The sequence below is a fragment of the Echeneis naucrates genome, chromosome 24 (genome assembly GCF_900963305.1).
Source record: "Echeneis naucrates chromosome 24, fEcheNa1.1, whole genome shotgun sequence".
Lineage (NCBI taxonomy): Eukaryota > Metazoa > Chordata > Actinopteri > Carangiformes > Echeneidae > Echeneis > Echeneis naucrates.
Window position 1 is genome coordinate 10640147 of NC_042534.1, and position 19175 is coordinate 10659321.

Below are 19175 nucleotides of genomic sequence, written 5' to 3' on the forward strand. Positions count from 1 at the left end.
CTAATTGAGAATTTAAGTGATTAGTACTCCCTTAACACAAAAAGAAAATTGCAGTATGTACATGTTTGGTTTTAGACAAACTGACTTACATACAAATAGACAATTTACAATAGTTGAATATTTTTTTATATTAAAATATAAAAAAGTTAGAGATGGAAAGCTGAAATAATTTTGCTTGCGGACGCTATCTCGTCATACTTTTCTTATCCTTTAACTTTTATCTATGTCCATGTTAGTAAGCTTATCAGACGTATGACATCTAATCGTTGTGTTATGTCATTCAACTGGTAAGTCACAAAACTAGACGTTGTATTTTCTCTGTAATTAGTGCACATTACGGTACTGTAGGCGTACAGATGTTTTATAGGATCGGTGACATGAAAAGTCAGGGAACCAATAACCAAGTCATTGGCTTCATCATCAGGAAACCATGAAAATCTTTAACCTATGACACTGTGACAATCCATCTAGTAATTACTGAGATATTTCAGTCGGTGCTGAACTGACAGTATATAGTTAAAATGATAAGCAATATTTAGTCTGGCAGTATATGTAATATTAATCCCTGAGCTCTAATTGTTCTTCCTGACACTGTGACTTTAATTTCGATTTCCTCCCTGCTCTCTGCTGTCTTTCCATCTGTCTGGTCAGCCTGTGCCAATAGTGTGTTTGACAGCTTGTGTGTGGATGCGTGCGAATGTGTGTTTACTGTATACTCTCCAGTACATTTCCATGTCTGTGAACTCGTATCAAGACACAGCGTGGTTTGGCCGCTGCGCTCACCGAGTGCCAGTATGACGGAAATGGCCTGCTGCCCGACAGATCAGAGTTAAGATGAGACGACTTTCACTTCAGGCCGTGACTCAACGCCAAAATTACTACAGAAGCTTACAGGGCATTCAGGTACGTGTTGGGAACATGGACCTGGCCTGCTTTTCCATCAGTCTGTTTCCTGTGAATTGCTGTTCACAGCCCAGTAAGTTTGTTTTTTTGTTTTTCTGTTTTAAGCTGACGTGGACGGCACAGTCAGGCACCAATATATATTTCAAGATAACATATTATCTTGAAATCTTTGAGAAAGCTCCCCACTGTTCCTGGCTTCACACTCTTTACTGTCAGCTTTAAGTTTTATGACGACACATTAATATTGGAAATGCCCTTATCGCACGTATAACACCCCATCGAAGTCTCAAAACATTTGTGTCAAACCGGCAGCCTTTCAGTTGCAGGTTATGTCAACAGTAATTTTCCATCTCTCACTCATAAGTTCAGATACTAATTTTGCATGATTGCTGTTCTGTTCTGTTCTCTTCTGCTCTGTTCTGTTCTGTTCTGTTCTGTTCTGTTCTACACTAACAGAGTGTCACTCTGACAGATATAGTAAGCCCCAGGCCCATTGGATTTCGCACATTTGGTGCTAATATGCACATCAATTCCACTGGCTGACATAATCATCTGAAACGGCAAGAAATTTTTCCAAGCCAGCATACTGTGTGGAAGTGTATGCGTGTATGTGTGTGTGGATATGTGTGGGTGTGTCTTATCCTATCAGTAGTATAGCTTTTGGCTGGTTTACATTTGCATAATGAAGTCAATAACACTGGCCTCCCAGGAGGAACATGGTGACATTATTACTAATTTAATAATAAGAAATGAGTAGGTGCATGGACGTGTGTGTGTGTGTGTGTGGGTAGAGAGGGAAGGTAGGAAAACAAAGACACGAGGGGAAAGAGAAAATATTTAGGTCCAGGAGATGAAAAAGAAAAAAGGAAGACGGACAGGGAGGTAAAATGTTCAGGGGCAAAGAGGTAAGGAAATGACTGGATGGGCAAAGTAGGAAGAGAGGTGGACAAAGACGTGAAGGTGAAAGAAGGATACAGAGTTAGAGTAGCAAGAGAGAAGTGTGGAGGAAGAAGAGAAAGGTGCGGGAGAGGGGAAGGACAGAAAAAGACAACATATGGAGTCAGGCAGTAATGGAGAGGCACAGAGTGTCTTGGGGAGACCGAGGTGTGCGGCTGATGTGTGACCGCTGTGTTCTTCACTTCCGCCTTAATCACTGACTTGGTGTACTTGCTGTCCTGTCCTGGCGATAGGCCTGTAGCTGTCTGCGCATGGAAAACAGGTAGCTCTGGCTCTGTGGCAGCATCACTAAGACAACACACAGTGCTTGAGCCAGCCTGGGGAGTCCATTCTATACCAAATAAAACTCATTACTGTGGACAACAATACTTGTTGGTAATTACGTAAATATTTACAGAGTCTCACTAGATAGTTAATGATGCACATAATTCGTTCTCTAATCCTCCTATTGTTGTTATGCTTTTGTACTTATTGTCTTCTGACCTGTGAAAGCAAGATAATAGTTAATAGTTTTACTATTTACGGAGCTCTTTGACATTTGAAGATGCCACAGTCCCAAAGGTTGTATTTATTCTGGTGAGTTTGAATTGAAGTGTGGCAGAGCTGCAATTTTGCAACTTAATCCGCCAATATTGATAAATGTGTAATCTACAGGTACAATAAAAATAACAGAGAATATTCTGAGCAGATATATAATATGTCAGGACACCCACTGAAAGATAAAAGAAGACAAGAAAATATCTGCCATGCAAAGACAAATTTCCCTAAGGAGGCAATAAAGAATATCATATCGTAATGTAAAAGTCACATGGGGAGAATACTTAGAACCTAGACAGATAAATAATAAAGCCTGAAAAGTCAACATTTGCACTCCTGTTTTGGAAAATTCTTCAGTGAAGAATTCCATTTCTAATGAACAGTTGTGGGTTAAAGCTTGATTTCATTAACAATCATCTCTTTCACTGAGTGTATCTTATTCATCTGGGCCACAATTCAAACAAAGAAGTTATTTTTGTACTGAAATCATACTGTCATACTGTTACACTGGCTGACCTTTAAATACAATGGACATGTCCGCCTGGAATGAATGGACTTGGAATGGCTGAGTTGTTTTGACAGCATCCTATCCTGAGACGCATATTTGCTTATAGCAACGAAAAAAAAGTAATTTGTTCATAAACTGTGTTACAGAAAATATGTAAGACTGGATATATGACTAGACAAAAGTTAAGAGCTAGATTTAGATATAGATATAGACAACAGTGACCAAGATGGTTCCAGTCCAGCTTCTCTGTGTCTTACGATGAACGCGAAGAGGCACAACCAGAACCAGAACTTGGAAAGCTCTTTAGGCGTGTGATGCTTGGAACAAAAGTCTCAGAGTAACAAAGGCGTTTCTGCTTTCCTTATTTGGTTTTTTTTTATCCCCTCAATAACTGCAGTTACAGATTGAAGGAAGAATAATTCAGGATTTATTAATGTACACTCACTCACCATGACGCAGAGTGCTGTAGGGAAGACATGAGGGTTGTTCCTGTTGATTGCTGTTAGTTTCACCAGATTTACTTTGGATGGTTGGTTTCATCAGAACATCTCTCGTAATTACAAAGAAAGATTGTAACCATTTTCTCAGGTGTTAGAGATGGAGTCATGGAACCAGCACGAACATCAGAGCAACTGGGAATTGTGCGGCTGTTTTTCTTTGTTAGTTTGTCTTTTTACAAGGTGAAATTTACTTTTGACTCTTGCATAACTGCAACAAATATGCCGGTGTTCGTTGAAGGCGGTTGGGTTATAGCGTGGATATCCTGTTTTCTTATTAGCATGAAGGTATGTAAACAGAAAGCTGATAAAGAACAAGGAGAGTCCGGGAGGATTTTACTGACAACCATAAGATGGCAATCCTGATTCTTTTCCACGCTTTTATTTGTCCCTGCTCCAGTCACAATCAGCTATCAGCTTTGCAGGAAGTTATGCCCACGTTTGGAAAACCAAAAAATCCTTCTCATGATCGGTGTCATGTCTCATATTTTGTTATAACAAGGGAATTTTACATTCTAATGCACAAATATACACCTCTTCCAATCCTACATATATAATTGAATTGGAATATTCAACACTATAGTAGTTAAACATGAAGTTTTATCACCTCGCTACCCTAAGAGTGTGTGTTGTGTTTCCCCAGTCCTCAGCCCCCTCTGTGCGCCCTACATATAAAGCAGTCCAGTCCAGTGTTAACACCAGCTGCTGTCTGTATCTCTAATTATAGCTGCTGCAGTGCAGGCTCCCAGGGCAAGACTGGGGGTCAGGTTACTCATTCCCACTGCTCTCTTGCGTCGACTTGCACACGCCCTCCTTAAAACTAGGCCTCAAAAACAGGTTATGACATGGCTTAAAAACTCACATGGGGCTCAATGAGATATTTATTTGCTTATTTACTGCTCTCACTTCGACCTCTGTTTGACAAGGTGGGGCGCTTCGGAGGAAATACGTTTCCTTGGGAGGAACGTGCAGGAAGTGGTTTGAAGACTTGAAAGTTTCAAGTACATTTTATTGCTGAAGTCTGAAGCTGAAGGACACAAAGGGAATAAGTTTTTGTTCAAGGTCTTGATAAAACTCCCAGGGCTTTTGTTGGAGCGACCAATAATGACTTAATATTATCAAACAGTGATGAAACACTACAGGTGTGAGGGGATTGTTATCGAGAACAGGACAGAGGTCGTTAATGGAATAATGGGCCTCTCCACTGGTGTAACAGCTGTTGGCTGATTCTGTCCACATTATTAAAACGTAATTAATAAGCTCTGTGTTTCTGAGACACAGCACAGGAGATTTATAGACCTTCATCTCCCCACTTTGTTCTTTCCTCCATTCTCTTTCACCCCTCCCTCCTTTGATCTTTTGTCCTCATCTTGTTGGTTGTCCTATCCCTTCCTCCCTTCTTTTTAAAACTCTGCTTCCCCCCCCCCCTTCCTCTATTTCTTTATCTCTCTATTTTGGACCCTTGGAGGGGGCCAATGACTCAGTGGGTCAACCTCGCTGCTTCTCTCTGACTCTCCCTCTGCTTCGCTCTCTTCACCAGCAAGCAACGGGATCCCGTAAAACTTTTCCTGAAGAATTCCTTGGACACATATTTGAAACCTTCAAGAACTTTGAAAATACCAAGAACAATATAAGCATTTATGAAAAGGTTGTTCACCGGATTTTCTTCAATTTTCTCCTGTGGAAAAGGTTTGAGAGTATTTTTAGACTCTGATGCGATCCATTTTCTTGCTGCTGGATTTGAGTGTTACCTCCATTATCTTTTCTCACATTCATCTGGCGCCAAAAAGGATTTAACGAAGGAATTGCTTACTTGTTTCTATGGTAACACTGCATTTTCCTGGCCTTTTTAAGAACTGAAGGTTATCACTGAACGTCCCGCAATTCCAAGGTATGGTAGAAATCCACTACACTGAATGGATTGGGTGAACTTTTTAACAATGATCTGATGGTCGTTTATTGAATGCAAGAGGTTAATGCAGTGATTTGTTCTGATTTTTCACTTTAAATACATTTATATGACAGAAAACTGTCGGAATGTGAGTGGCCATGTAAGCCACAAATAATGACGGTTTCCACGATAAGCTAAACTACTTCAATATGAGCCATCAAATCATGTAAAAATATCATATCATAACATTCACTTTTTGCAGCTGATACAGGAGGGCTGTTCTCAAAACTTCACACAAAATCCATTCAATTGAACTTTTTAAAAATGAATGATTTATCAGCTTAACTTGACAGAAAAGCCAACAATTTTAGTGCCAGGCCCTGGCTTGGAGCCTACAATCCACTCTTTTCTTATTATTATTATTATGGATTTGTTATAATAGACGTGTGATTTCTATTCTGTTTGGCTTGTGAGCCCTTAAAATGAAGCAATATCTGCATGTCCCGCATAGTCAGGAATCCTGAAGAGTTGGAAGTGTCCTGTATCAAAAAGGTATACATCACTTTATTTTACCTTATACCATCCTGGGATCTCTGCTGTGCTTTGGGACTGCAGGTTTAGATTGGAAAACAGTTGTTCTAATATTGAGACAATCATCTTTTTTTTTTTTTTTTCTCTGTCACCAGGTAATTGCTAAAGGACTGCTTTCATTACGTGGACATAAACTTCTGTATACAGACATGAGCACATACTGAGTTTCTGACTAATTATTTCTTTTTCTGTTAAGAAAAAACATTCAGTATATATAGAGAGATAAATCTCTGGTCACAGGATAAATCTAAAGTGTGATATGATGAATAATTGGAGAAGGACAAAAAACAAAGGACTCAACAAATGTGTACTCTTTGTATCTCAGCCTTTCTCCACAAGCTTTTGCTAAATATTTGCTTTTCTCTTTGAGCTTCGGAGGGGGTATGTAGAAAAAACAATTACAGAAGTTCAGAAGAGAATTCTGTCCTGCTTCTTTGCGAGGGCTCACAGGCATAGATGTTGCTATTAACTGTGGCAATATCGTATTTTATAAATGTAATGTGCTCTGAATATTTAATTGTGAATATAACTTACTAGTTAATTGGGACAATCAATAAAAGCAGATACCACAACATGTATCACTTGCAAACTGGTAACCTTAGCCAATGAAAAAGTGCCCCATAGGCAGCGCAATGTTTGTTTGTTTCTCAGAAAGTTTGTGTACCGATAACAAGGATGCATTTAATGGTTCACCGTCTGGACTGAGCCTTTGTCACCTTCTGTCTGCCCTCAAATGTCACTTCATAGCCTTCACCCACATAGTTCGAATTCTATCCATTGCTCTGGTGCGGAGGAGGAGCTGGCAGCTGCAGTTGTTGTCCTTTGTGCATGTGTGTGTTAAGATCAGCTCAGCACTTGATCGCAGCACCAGGTGGGCTGGGTCAGCTGCTGTGTGCGAGCAAGAGCTCTGACACGTAAGGCAAACATTTCTGCCCACTGTGACTGCCTCTTTGATCAAACATAAGAGAACCGTGGCTTGGCGAAGAATGGTGAAGTGGTGAGGTACTATCTGCTGTGGGACATTTCCGCTGCGCTCCGTTCGTCTGTCATTGTAACATCGTGACTATTTCACCTGCTGTGGATCAATACACCGGTCCAACCAGCCGCTGCCAGAGCTTCACTAGATCAATGGCTTTTATATCATACGCACACACAAGCACACTTGGCTCTGCCTCTGAATCGACGCACAGACATATTGTTGTCGGATCAATGGTTAGCTTTCTTGAGTCAAACACATAAATGCACGTTTGAGTGTGTGTGGACAGAATTATGTTAAATTGATCTTGTAGTTTGTTATCTGAATGCAGCAAGAGAAAGGTCAGTCTGAGACGAGCTCCTGAATGAAAACACATCAATATTTCACATTAGAGTGTTATCCCGGGCGCCGTATATCCTGGTCATTCAATAGATAGATAGACGGATGGATGGATGGATGGATGGATGGATGGATGGATGGATGGATGGATGTTCCATGTTAACCCAGTCCTACCTGCATGCTCTTGCTTATTGAATGGTGTTCCCCAACTTGTTGCTATATTCACGGTTTAATAGTCAGCAGGCCAGCACACTTTCCTTTGGCTGCAGAGCAAACATGCTATAGTGTTTCCAATTATCTCTGATGACCGAGTTTTACTCACAGGTTGAGGTGATTTATTATATAATGAGAAGTCAGAAGAACAATGTCGCTAATCTACAGTGAGTTTCCAATAATTGGCAGCGGAGACAGGGCCATCAGACTCAAAAACACTTAATTCTGTCAACCAGCCTGTCATAATGAATGGGGTTAAACACTTCAGCTGGACGAGCAAAAAGCATGCAGGACTCAAGTGGCTCTGCAGCCCCCGGGGCCTTTTTAATACTCTTAGAAGGACATATTTCTTCCAAATGAGCAATTGCTGTTTTAATTCAAAACTCCACACCAGACCAGAGTAAATATATCTCTCTCCATTTGCAGATAAGATTCATGAGAGGCAGGCAGTGAAACACAAGGAAGAATAAATGGTCTCTAGCGTTCCATCACATCATGCCACGTAATGAACACAAACAACCTGACGCAGGCATGTAACCATGTTACGGCACACAGCCCCGCCGCCATACAAGGACTAAAACTTTCTTCAGAGAAGTCGTTTGTCAAAGTGAGATGGAATTTAATCTCCTCGTCACCTCTGGTAATCGCTTTCTGCCTCCCTCTCTCCTTGCGCGCTCTAACTCACCCCCACCTTGCTCATCTCCTTCCCCTCGCATCCTCTGACGAAAATGAAAATAACAGAACATAAATAAATAGCTGCTGTGTGCATCTATCAAGGGAATTAGTGTCATGAACGCAAAAGACATACCTGTTGTGCTGGAGATATTATTATCACATAATGTTTCACAAATCAGACTCACAGAGGTGAATTCATGATACCAAATGCCTGAACCCTCAACTTCCCCAAGAGTACCAATATTTCTGTTGTTAATATGTGTTTTTACAGTATGTGGGCTGACTGTGTCCTCATGGTACAGAGACCTATTGTCAATCCCAGACTTTCTGATGCACATTCTTCAGATATATCCCCAAATATCACTGTCAATAAAATGAAATAGAGAGAGAAAGTAAGCTCCCCCTTTTCCCGCAGAGTTTTGAGAGAGGCATTAACTTTATTTATGGAGGTCAGCAACTGTGAAAAAAATAAGGCCGTTTCAAAAGTACATACTTTGGGATCTTTGTCATTTCATGGACGGCAGGGACAAGTTGATGTTAAAGTTAAAACGGCATATTGTCAAGAGATAATGGCTACACACTCACATATATTCCACTGAACTTTTAAGAGGGTATTGCAAAAACTGTACGCTTAAAGGTCAGTTTAGTCATCATGGGGACAATTGCTCACCCTGGTCTAATCTTCCTCTGCTCTAATTTATTTTCCCCATTAAGTTGTGATGGGAGAAGTTATTGCTGTCTGGATTGAGTTCACAGGCAGAGAAGTGAGCGCCACATTTTTTGCACCACACAGGCAACAGGGAGGAATTTGTGGTTGAAGCCAGGGGTTCCTTGACTTTCACCTTCTCAGCTGAGTGTCATGAGTCTTTGGGGTCCTTATTTCAGGTCGCCACGGCAAGTCCGCTCTGTCACTTGCATGACTGATTTTTGGGTTTTCCTGCTGCAACCCTCCGCATTTACCCAAGCGTGGAAATGGCACAAGCCTACTGCTGGTTTGCGTCGTGGCTGGGGTTAAAACCCGGGGCCTCTCCATGCAAAGCATGCACTCTACCACTGACCTATGTCCCGGGGAATGTGCTTTTACTTTACTGGTAATGCATTGAATGAAAACATTGTGTTGGTTGGTACTACAATGATCAGTGGATTGTTCTTTTTTAATTATCAAACCCAGATGACAATCGGTCCCTCTGGGTTAAGTTAAGTGCTGTGAGAATTTAAACATAACCATTAGCAGGTGAATTCAGCTGTTGCCACTGCAAGCGGATATTACAGCGGACTACAGATGTGGATGAGATAACGTGGCAAATAAATTCAATACCGACATTGTGCAACATTTTTGATAGGTTCATTAACAAAGTTTCCCTCAGCGGGGCAGCTGAGGCGTAGGTGGAAGAGCAGCTCCTCCACTGACTGGAAGGTTGTTGGTTCGATGTGAACTCCCTCCACTCGGACTGTCCTTGGGCAAAAATACTGAACCTAAACTTTGCACTTTGGTTTGTCAGTGTGAGAAAAGCTGCATTTATGTCATTATCATTTATGCGAATAGGTGAATGTAGCTTCTTTTAAAAAGTGCCTTGAGTGGTTGATAAGACCAGGGAGGTGCCATATAAGTTCAGTCTATTTTTCATTCTTTGTTAATAAAAAAAACAAACAAAAAAAAAAAACATATCTTCGGGCAGCGTTATGTTTCCCTTAAAACATATTTGCTTTTTGCAGATTAGTACCATATAAACATAAGTTCTAGGAGACAGGGCTGCTGGAGGAGCTCTACATAACCCTGGGCTTGACAATGCTGAATACATAGCAGGAAAGCCTCGTTATAAATGCAGATCATAAAGAGCAAGCTCACTAAATCATTGATTAAATCTGTGAGTTCAATGGTGCTTTTATTTTTGAAAAAAATTGCCTTGGTTAAAGCTTGGTCTAGTTCTGCATTTTATTTTGTTAAAAATTGGAGAGCATTTCCTTTACTGTGTGTCTTCTCTAATTCGCTCCCTTCCTTCCCTTCTCTCGTCTCTCCAGCTCACTTCAGCGATGAGCAGTCAGGCCAACGGCAGGGAGGCGGCCCCTTCGGCTCGGAGCAGTCAGAGGACATTTTTGGATGATGTCATTTTAACCTTTAGTTCGCCAATGGCCTGGCTGCTGGTTGTGGCGCTGATCATCACATGGTCAGCTGTAGCCATTGTTCTGTTTGATCTCCTTGATTATAAAACCCTATCAGGTAACAAGAAATCATATTTTAATTGTTTTTTTTTTGTTTTTTTTTTTTGGGGTGGGGGTTGCACTGCATTTAATTTTTCACATTGTTATTATAATACATTTCACCATACCACAATGATTATAATTCCATGAAAATGTAATTATAATATGCTTTCTCTTTCCACTCATGCATTACCCATTTTCACATTTCACTCGCACGTCCATATTTCATCTGAGGATTTTCCGACAGCCTTTCAGACATTTTTGAAGCAGACTTCAAAACTGGACGCGCTCTCGTGAAGGTCGTCATTTTCAACAATATCCATATGTGATCACAGGACACACGTCCTGTCATTTTTACATATTTGGATAATGCTGTGACGTCTCAGCATCTGCCCTGCTTCAACACTCCTGTTGAAAATAGCACATGGTGTGTTTTGGGCCACTTGACAGACAAACTGTCTTGAAAATGACATATTGTCTTTGGGGGAACATTTTCATACTCTCATTGATTCACTTCAGATCTCCTGCTGAGATCTGTCCATTCCTCTTCCTTTTCATCATGCACTTAAGGAGTGCATCGAAAGGGCACTTCCTGGTGTTAACATGCACACTAATAACAGAGTCACAGGGGTTAATCAGCCCTCATATCAATTAAAACATTACGTAGTTTGACGCTAGATGATTTCTGCTACAAACTTCTTTAAAATGTTTTCCACTGACTGCCACTGCTCCGAGTTTGTTTCCTCATATATTTTTAATCCTATTATCTCCAGTCCATGACTTAATTGTCTTCAGTGATCAAATTTCATTCTCTCTGATCGCACTTTAATTACTTCATTGTCACGAGATAACAGAGAATGAATTTCCCTGAGATCACAACTGGGATACTGATTTATTTTGGAAAATTCAGCAGTCAGGATCTTCAGTACTGCTGAAGACCGCCTGCTTGCAGGCAACATGATCAGGATCACAAAGCTCTACAAACCCAGCAAGTTATATCTTGAGGTAATGGGGAACGTCTGTTTGTAGCATAACAACACGAAAAATAAAGAGGAACAGCAGCACTCTGACAAATTCCTCCATGCTGGAGCTACTGCAGATTGCTACTCTTGTAAACGTTACATCTGAGTTGATTTCCTGGGTTGGGCTGTGCAAATGTGAATTTGCAGTAGTTATTAAGACTTTAAATGACCCAGACTAAGGAGCTGCAAGGAGATTACTGCTGTATATTTAAATGACAGTTGCAACAGATGATCTATTGCTTCAACTGAGCTATCGCAGTCGGAACAAGTTATTAGTTTGCATGTTAACAGTTTCATCGTGAAAACTCTGAAAACAGATACTGTATATTTGAAATTATTATAGAATGAGGCATTTAAAGAAGCCAACTTGAACTTGTTGTTGCAGCTGTAACCTGCATTAGCATTAACAGCTGCTTAATTACCAGTGGAGACACTATGAGTTCGTCATCGAACGGCTTTCCCGTACAAGAAATCGTTTTCTTTTCTTGTACTTGCATTGAAGTTAGCATGCTGACCAGCTTGCCTCGGCCCAGGTTGATTACAGTATCCATTTCCCATACTGAGTCTTTGTAGTATGAAGTCTGAGTCCCTGAAGAAATAGGTCTTCTTGGCGGTGTAGTATAAATTTGTAAATGCAAAAATGGCTGCAGCTTCTGCCAAGACTGGTGAGTCAACACCTGTTAATGTTAACGGTGGCTACAGAGCAAAACCAAAATTAAAAATAGCCTCCTTTACTCTAAACTGTGAAAGGAAGATAGGTCACAGTTTCCCCCTTAATTTATGTTATTTGGGTCACATTTTCACAATTAAATTCTTAAATTTAATGGACTTAGTCCAGATTAGTCCACAAGTCAACTGAACATGCCAAATTTGTGACATTTGTCCATTGGCCTGTATTTCAATATAAAATACATGAGATAAAATAATTTACAACCATTTATATGGGTTTTTTCTTTCATCCTTGTTTTCCCTGTACAAAAAGTAAAACATTGTTTACTTTTTTCCTCTTTTGGAAAATTCTAAAAAAAAAAAAAAAAGCTTCATTATGAGCGTGACTGTAAAACAGCATTGCATCATGGTGATCTAAATAGATCTGACTCACAAAGGTCAAACTGTCACAAACCCTCCAATCACAGAATCACAGAAATGTAAATCAATCACTTTGATTTTGTCACGGAGCTGGTGTATTTCGGTGCTCAGTTAATTTACTGTAATAACGTCCTTTCTGTCACTTCTGCTCATATCTGTTCTTTGTCACTCCCACCACTCTCACAACTACAAATCCACATGTACTCAGACTATCCTACAGTGCAAGGATAGTCTGCCTCACACGTCTAGTACATTCATCTTTTCTTTAACACTTCTCCTCACTCTCCTCCTTTCTTCACCCCCCCCACCCCCCCACCTCCACCCAACTTCTCCATCATCATGCTGTCAATCACCTGCCATCCCATCCAAAGAGTACACCTCATACTGTGACGACCCCGTGTGTGTATATCCTGGTAAAATAAATAAATAAATACATTTAACAGTTTAACTGCACTGCTTGCTTATAGCACCATAATGCCTTTGACAGAGCAGTGACCATGGATTTGAAATTGTGACACTCAGCACTTAATTTTTTTCGAGGGTAAATCAACATTAAATCCCAACGAAACCAAGTTCACTCCTTTTGTTGAAACCTCCCACGGTACCTGCAAATGCTTTACACCAGTTGTCAAAAGATAAGAATCTGATGTAATCTACCGCCAATGACAAGAGCAGTGTAGCAACACTTTTCCACCTGGCTGTGGACAGTTTTTACCCTTTCATGCTTGAAAATCCTTCTCGAAAGACCACACATTGGATAACATCCGTAGCAAAGTCTGCACAAACTATCTGGAAAACTTGTTAGATGTAGCAGGTGTTTTTCTATCTAGAGTGGATAGCCATTCTTGACCTTGGTGGAACGAACTCGTTCAGTGTGATGATTCAGTGTTGATACGCCCTTTGAGAATTGTTTCCTAATATCAAGCTTTCCATAATTAACTTTTTCACTATAATGACTTGTTGTTCTGATCTGCTCTATGCTGCCTGTGTTTCTCATGCCTCCTGGCTACAGATGGATGGCAAATTAATGGCAAAACAGCATTAAGTCTAGAAAGATATTTGGCCCCACAAGCCTCCAGGACAGCAATGCTTTGATCCTACAAGCCTTTGGTGGACTTCCAGGGGGGCTCAGCAGCATTTTTCAAAACAATTCCCCTAATTTGGTCTTTAGAGCAGTGGCGTCTGACACATCGGTCTAAATTGGTCCAAACCATTCAGGTGTGTAGCTGTGTGAAGCTGAGTGACACATAGCTTGGAAGCATAAGAGTATTTGTGCTGCATTACTGTGTGGAACTGCATGGGTATCTGTATTTTCTAGCATGTTCTCAGTAACAAACATTGGGTGCTAAAGAGACTCAAAATAGACATCTAAGGATGAGCTCTAACTGGGTCTCATGACAGCAGTAAATTTAGCCACAAAGGATTTCAGATTCAATCATTTGTGCAATCTTGTAGATTGATTGCCTTGTGACCACTGACAGTGACAAATGCATTTAAGTTGATTTGGCTAACACGATAATCCAAGAAAACATAGATATGGAATACGGAGTCCCTGAGACTGATTCGTTTATATCCCAGATACCATGCAGAGTTATAAATGAAAGTCAGTCAAGGAAACATTCATCCCAGGGGTAAAGATGGTGCTGAACTGAGGAGGTAAGGCACACCCTCTGCACTGTGCAGTTATCTTCCATTTCCTGAAGCAAATATTTGCAACTGGACAATGATGAAATGCTGGGCTGCATTTTTAATCACAAAGCTTTTCTCCCAACCCGACAGTTTAATAAAGGCCAGTGTGTTTAAATGAAACTACAAAGAGACAATTTTGGACAATGATGAAGAATTGTAATTCTCCTTGTTGTAGCGGAGCACAGATAGAGTTGTTTTTTTGTATATGTGTGTGTTTGGGGGAATAGACAGGCATTGTTGTATAAGGAAACGATACAGATATGAAAACAGAGAGACATACAGACACAATGTGCAGAAAATTTCAGTAATTCAGACGAGATAAAAGCAGATTGAGCGGAAAGCAGTAGGAAGAAATGCAGAGTTGTCAGAGAGAGGAGGCCAAAATTCAGCACTTAAATCAGTAAGCATATCAAAGTGTTCATCTCAGAGTTCTTCTCTGACAGACACACAGGCTCAAATGTTAAAAGGAAAACTACCCAGATTGAGACAGATGGAAATGTTGCTGGTCAGTCATAAATCAGACTTCAGAAGCATCTAAAACAGAAGAGGAAGAAAGAAGAGCGAACAGGAAGAGGAAAGAAAGGACGAATGGTAGGGAGGGGATGACTATACAAAAGGATGAAGGAAGTGAGGAAAACAGGTACGGGAAGAAGAAAAGACAGACGGAAATAGATTTAGGAAGAAGAAGGTGCCTCTGGGAAGTAAAGAAGGATGTAGGGAAGGAAGGAAGGAAATAAGAGGAAATAAGCTGTGTATTATTTAGCTTCTCTTATCAACCTCAGATACAGCACTTCTAGCTGCTTTTCCCTCTTTTCTTCTGAAAGGATTTTCAGAGCCCCTTGGGTGTGGGTTTCTTTTTTTTTTTTTTTTTTTTTGGTTTTTATCTACACAATAATGAAAAACAAAGGAATAAAGGTAAATATGGAAAAGAAGAGCAACATGGGATGAGGACATGGAAGTAAGACTGGGGAGAAAATAGATTTAAAGGAAGAAGAGAAGAAAAGGGACATGGTAGAGATTAAAAGAAAGATGAGATGGAGGCTGGAGGATGGGGGGGGTGTTGCCTTCTATTCCTGGTGTCCCTGGCTCTGTGTCTGGAGTACCAATCAAAGAAAAGCATTAAATGAGCCAGTTGCTTAGGAGGATCCTTGAAGTGACTCCTCCACACTGGGCAACAAACAGACAGAAAGCTGGGAGAGGGAAAATGAAATAGATCCTCTGAGGCCCCCAAAACTATGCATTTAGTACTTGAGAGTCAGGAGCCATCATTCAGAGGAGTGATGAATGTGCAGATTCACGTGTTCCTGAGAGACAAATGCAAAACACCTGCGCTGACCAGCAGCTATACGGCCAGTTTGCTGATGATGCTGAGAGCCTTTTGTTCCACGGCCAGAACAGCTTGAAGTTATCACCTGCTTTATTCCAGAATTAAAGGCGTAGCCAAACATTTGGGCAGCACAGCAGCTCAGCAGAATGCCAAAAAAAAAAAAAAAAACCCAAAACAAAACGGTGGACACCATTAAAGTTCAAGTACGTCACACCTTACTGTGTGCACACTGCATCAACTAAATGAAAAACTGTAACACCTCTGTAAGTCAAGCTGACGTGAAACAGCTATAGCGGCAGTTCGTTTTTCACAAACTCTTGAGGAAACTGCGACACACAACTGGACATCGAGGAAAACAAACAAACAAAAAAAAAAAAGGTTTCAGAAGACCTGAGAGCAGTCACAGGGACAAATCCAAATCCACAGAGGGGTCAAAGAACAAAAGACACACACAGCGTAATGATGATCATTTTCGTTCTAATTGTCTTGCTGCAAGGCTTTAAAATGCCTCATTTACCAGCTCTGACTTTGTTAGCCAGTGAACCCTGACTTCACCTGTCTGCTGCAGTGTGTTCAACACCTGTGCTCTGGAGTAAGTCTGCAGAGATGTCTGTGCAAGTGGTGCTACAAAACGCACAACACTGTTTGTGCAGCTCTCGCATGACTCCCCCTCTATAAAGGCATCGAAAGTGACAGCTTTGGCCCCATTATTGCTCAGTTATAGATTATTTAAGTCATTAAAAAGAATAACAGTCATGTTATTAATTAATCACAAAGAAAGGCCACGTCCTAATTAGTGAGGTCTGTAGTTTTGGGCATAGTGTTGATGAGTTGTCAATGTGTCACAGCTTCCTCGCTATTTAAAATGCCAACAGCAACGGCTGGCAATTCATTTAAATCAAATTATATGTACAATTTAGACCACATTCTAATGTGAACAACTTGTCAGTGAATTTGCTCCATCCTAAATGTTCTGTAGCTGAAGGTCAGAGGTCAAACGGTCCACTGGTGCATTGCTCTTTCTGATGTGTCGGGAAAGCTGGTTTGGGTTGTTTTGCTGTGTTCTCATTCAGCACGTCCTCTGCATTGTCAAGCGATATGTCCTAACACGTTCTGTATGAAGTGTGATGTGTGATCTTTCCCTTTTTATCATATTTGCGGCCTACGATACATAAATCTAAAGTTGTGTCTGGCTGTGAAGGAAAACATAAAATATGCAGTAAGATGAAGGTGACTGATAATTCTTGTTGTGGTTGAATTTATAGCTTTATGTATGTTTTCCTCTCTTATGTGTCATTTCCCTCCACCTTGTCTGTGCAGTCCCCCTTTTTCCTTTTTCTCTCCCAGCCGTAACCTTCACATCACACTGTCTCTGTTAATGTTCATGTGTCTCGCCGACAGGCCTCCCTCCTCCTCCTGCTGTCGCTAAGAGAGTTTTGAGGACTAAAGGCAAGAAGAAACTGTCACACTGTTCACAGTCACCTTTACTCCTTCATATTGACTTTGACTTTGTTTGTCTCTCTGTCATGCTGCTGAAACCTGCAGTTCACATTGTGTGTGTGATCTCTAACAGCTGCTTGGGGCGGAGGAAAAAACACAAACACCTAGACATGCATTTGATCAATTTTCATGATATTAATGTATGTTACATAAACACTATATGACATGTCAGGTTTGGGAACCTTATTTTCTTTATGCTAAAACTCTGCGCGCAGCTAAGGATCCTAATACCATTTGTACTTGATGAAATATCTTTCGCCTAACTTTCTTTTATTAACCACAAGATTTTGCTCTGTTGTGTTGCGTTTCTTTTATTTGTTTTTCCTGCTCTATTCAGGTAGTAGTCGGCCAATTAGAACAAGCCCTGCTGCAGTCCCTCAGGAGAGCACTGATTGGTTGGGGATGTTATGGACTTTTGCTGCCAGTTTGGTAGCTCCTGATGATGACGAGGAAGGTATTCATCAGCTAACTGAAACCCTGACATGTAAGAAAACATCCCCTCACGCTAATCAGCCATCTCTTAACAAAAGTGATATCTAGAATAACATATAAAAATAACTGCACTGATGGATTATTGAAAGGCCTCTCACGTCTCATTATTCATCCATGTTTATCCTACTGAACATCTTCAGAAATTACATTTATTTGCATTTAATCATGATTGAAACTTCTATTATTCTGAACCTAAGGCGTAATAATCAGCAAAAATAATGTAGATGCATGAAAAAAGAAAAAACCAGGCCAGGTGTTTTAATAGCAGATGCTAACGGTGGTAACCCAGGCCATGAAGATAATTGCCATGATGGAGCTGTCAGAATGTAATCACTCCCTGACCAAGTTATAATGAACACGATGACCGTTCTAACTCGCCAGATTGTGGGAATACATTGACAGACAAAATAAACTTCTCATCTTATTGTCTTTATTCAATCATTAAAAGCATTCTGCCGTGAGAAATACTGGTAATGAACTGTATGTAACTGTAAGTTTTAATTTGGCTTCTTCACAGCAGTGGTTCTCACTCAGGCAGACAGAAAGATGTGTTGGTCAAATTAATTCTGGGGGGAAAAAAAAAAACAGCAGATGCTATTTCAGTTCAAGGCCACAACATCACTGCACCTTAGACAGACAATAATGAGAAAAGAAATCCTTCCTTCACATAAACAGCTCAATACTACTAGGTTCAGTAATATCCTCCATGCTGTTTAATGTAGCATGCTCTCTCTGTAGTTGCAGTCAGTAGTTTGCATGTGTCAGTTTTCCATCCCTAATATTTGTACCTGCACTAAGTACGATTGATGAATTACACTGGGGCTGACAAACGTCTGATTTTCTCTTTCATTTAGCTTTCCACTCCGAGGAACTCTGAAAGACAAGTGTGACGACAGGACAAAAAGAGACAAGTCGCTGGAGGAGCGGGAGAGTAGACGAGAAGGCAAGAAGAGATGTGTGTCTGACAAATGTGAACGAGAGAAGACAAAAAGAGGATTAGGCTGAACAGCGATATTTTTTCTGGCGCTAACTAGAATTTGACAAATAAAAATGAACAACTTGGTGAGTTGGAGCATTACTATACTTTCCGCATGTTGAAAACGTACATTGGTATAATGATTTATCTGAGGTGATGAATGACTAAGAGGCCCCCACGTCGACACTGGCCACACTGTTATCAGCATCCGCCTGGCAGGAGGATGAACAGTTATGCCAGGAGGAAGCAGACATGGAGAAGATTAGGACCTCCCTCTCAATGGTGGGCTCCTCCAGTATCAGACAGGGTGAATCAGCTTGAATATAAGAAGGACATCATGGTGGGTTACAGAGAGAGAGCGAGAGAGAGAGAAGGTACACTGCAATTTGAGATAGGACTTCATATTTAATGTAAGGAAATAGAAATAAAAGATGGGAAAATAAGAAATACACTTGTTAAGTCTGCACGTGAGATCACAAGCAAGATGTATGAATGCCTTCAGTCTCACATAAGTGCAGCAATTCAACATGCATCCAGAGCAAAACCGTGACTACAAATGATTAGAGTGGGAGGCTTTGAAATGCCGACTATAGCTGGCGTTCCTTCAAGCAGGATGCAGAGATGGAAGATGGAAGAAAAGAAGACACTTTTCGCCATTTGCATTACTATAAACAGGGCCGAAAGCGAGGAGACACACCGGCTTGGCTGCCAGCATATTGCTTAGCCAACATTCAGTCAGACGTTTTCACAACATTGGACAATTTAGTCTTTCCATTTCGCACAACCTGGGT

The 19175-nt window shown here is 40.7% G+C and overlaps 1 protein-coding gene across 6 annotated transcripts; it reads left to right on the forward strand.

Moving 5' to 3' along the window:
* The first annotated feature begins 755 nt into the window (after window positions 1-755).
* On the forward strand, window positions 756-18470 carry trdn (triadin). 6 transcript variants are annotated; one of them, XM_029497202.1, is made up of 6 exons: window positions 756-903; window positions 10110-10308; window positions 12772-12813; window positions 16818-16865; window positions 17254-17400; window positions 18263-18470. In XM_029497202.1, exons 1-6 carry the CDS (start codon window positions 835-837, stop codon window positions 18283-18285), a joined length of 528 nt encoding a protein of 175 aa, XP_029353062.1. In that variant the 5' UTR covers window positions 756-834; the 3' UTR covers window positions 18286-18470. The 6 variants fall into 6 exon arrangements, with proteins under 6 accessions (XP_029353062.1, XP_029353063.1, XP_029353064.1 ...); XM_029497203.1 differs by having other exon boundaries at window positions 17254-17370; XM_029497205.1 differs by lacking the exon at window positions 756-903 and adding an exon at window positions 4891-5293.
* Window positions 18471-19175: the final 705 nt, after the last annotated feature.

Bases quoted from the DNA above. Each gene is read 5' to 3' on its own strand.
- trdn (XM_029497202.1), top strand. From the start codon at position 835: ATGAGACGACTTTCACTTCAGGCCGTGACTCAACGCCAAAATTACTAC. The intron at 12,814-16,817 runs GTAAAATAAATA...TCTCGCCGACAG, and splicing joins CCCCGTGTGTGTATATCCTG to GCCTCCCTCCTCCTCCTGCT. The intron at 17,401-18,262 runs GTAAGAAAACAT...TCTTTCATTTAG, and splicing joins GCTAACTGAAACCCTGACAT to CTTTCCACTCCGAGGAACTC.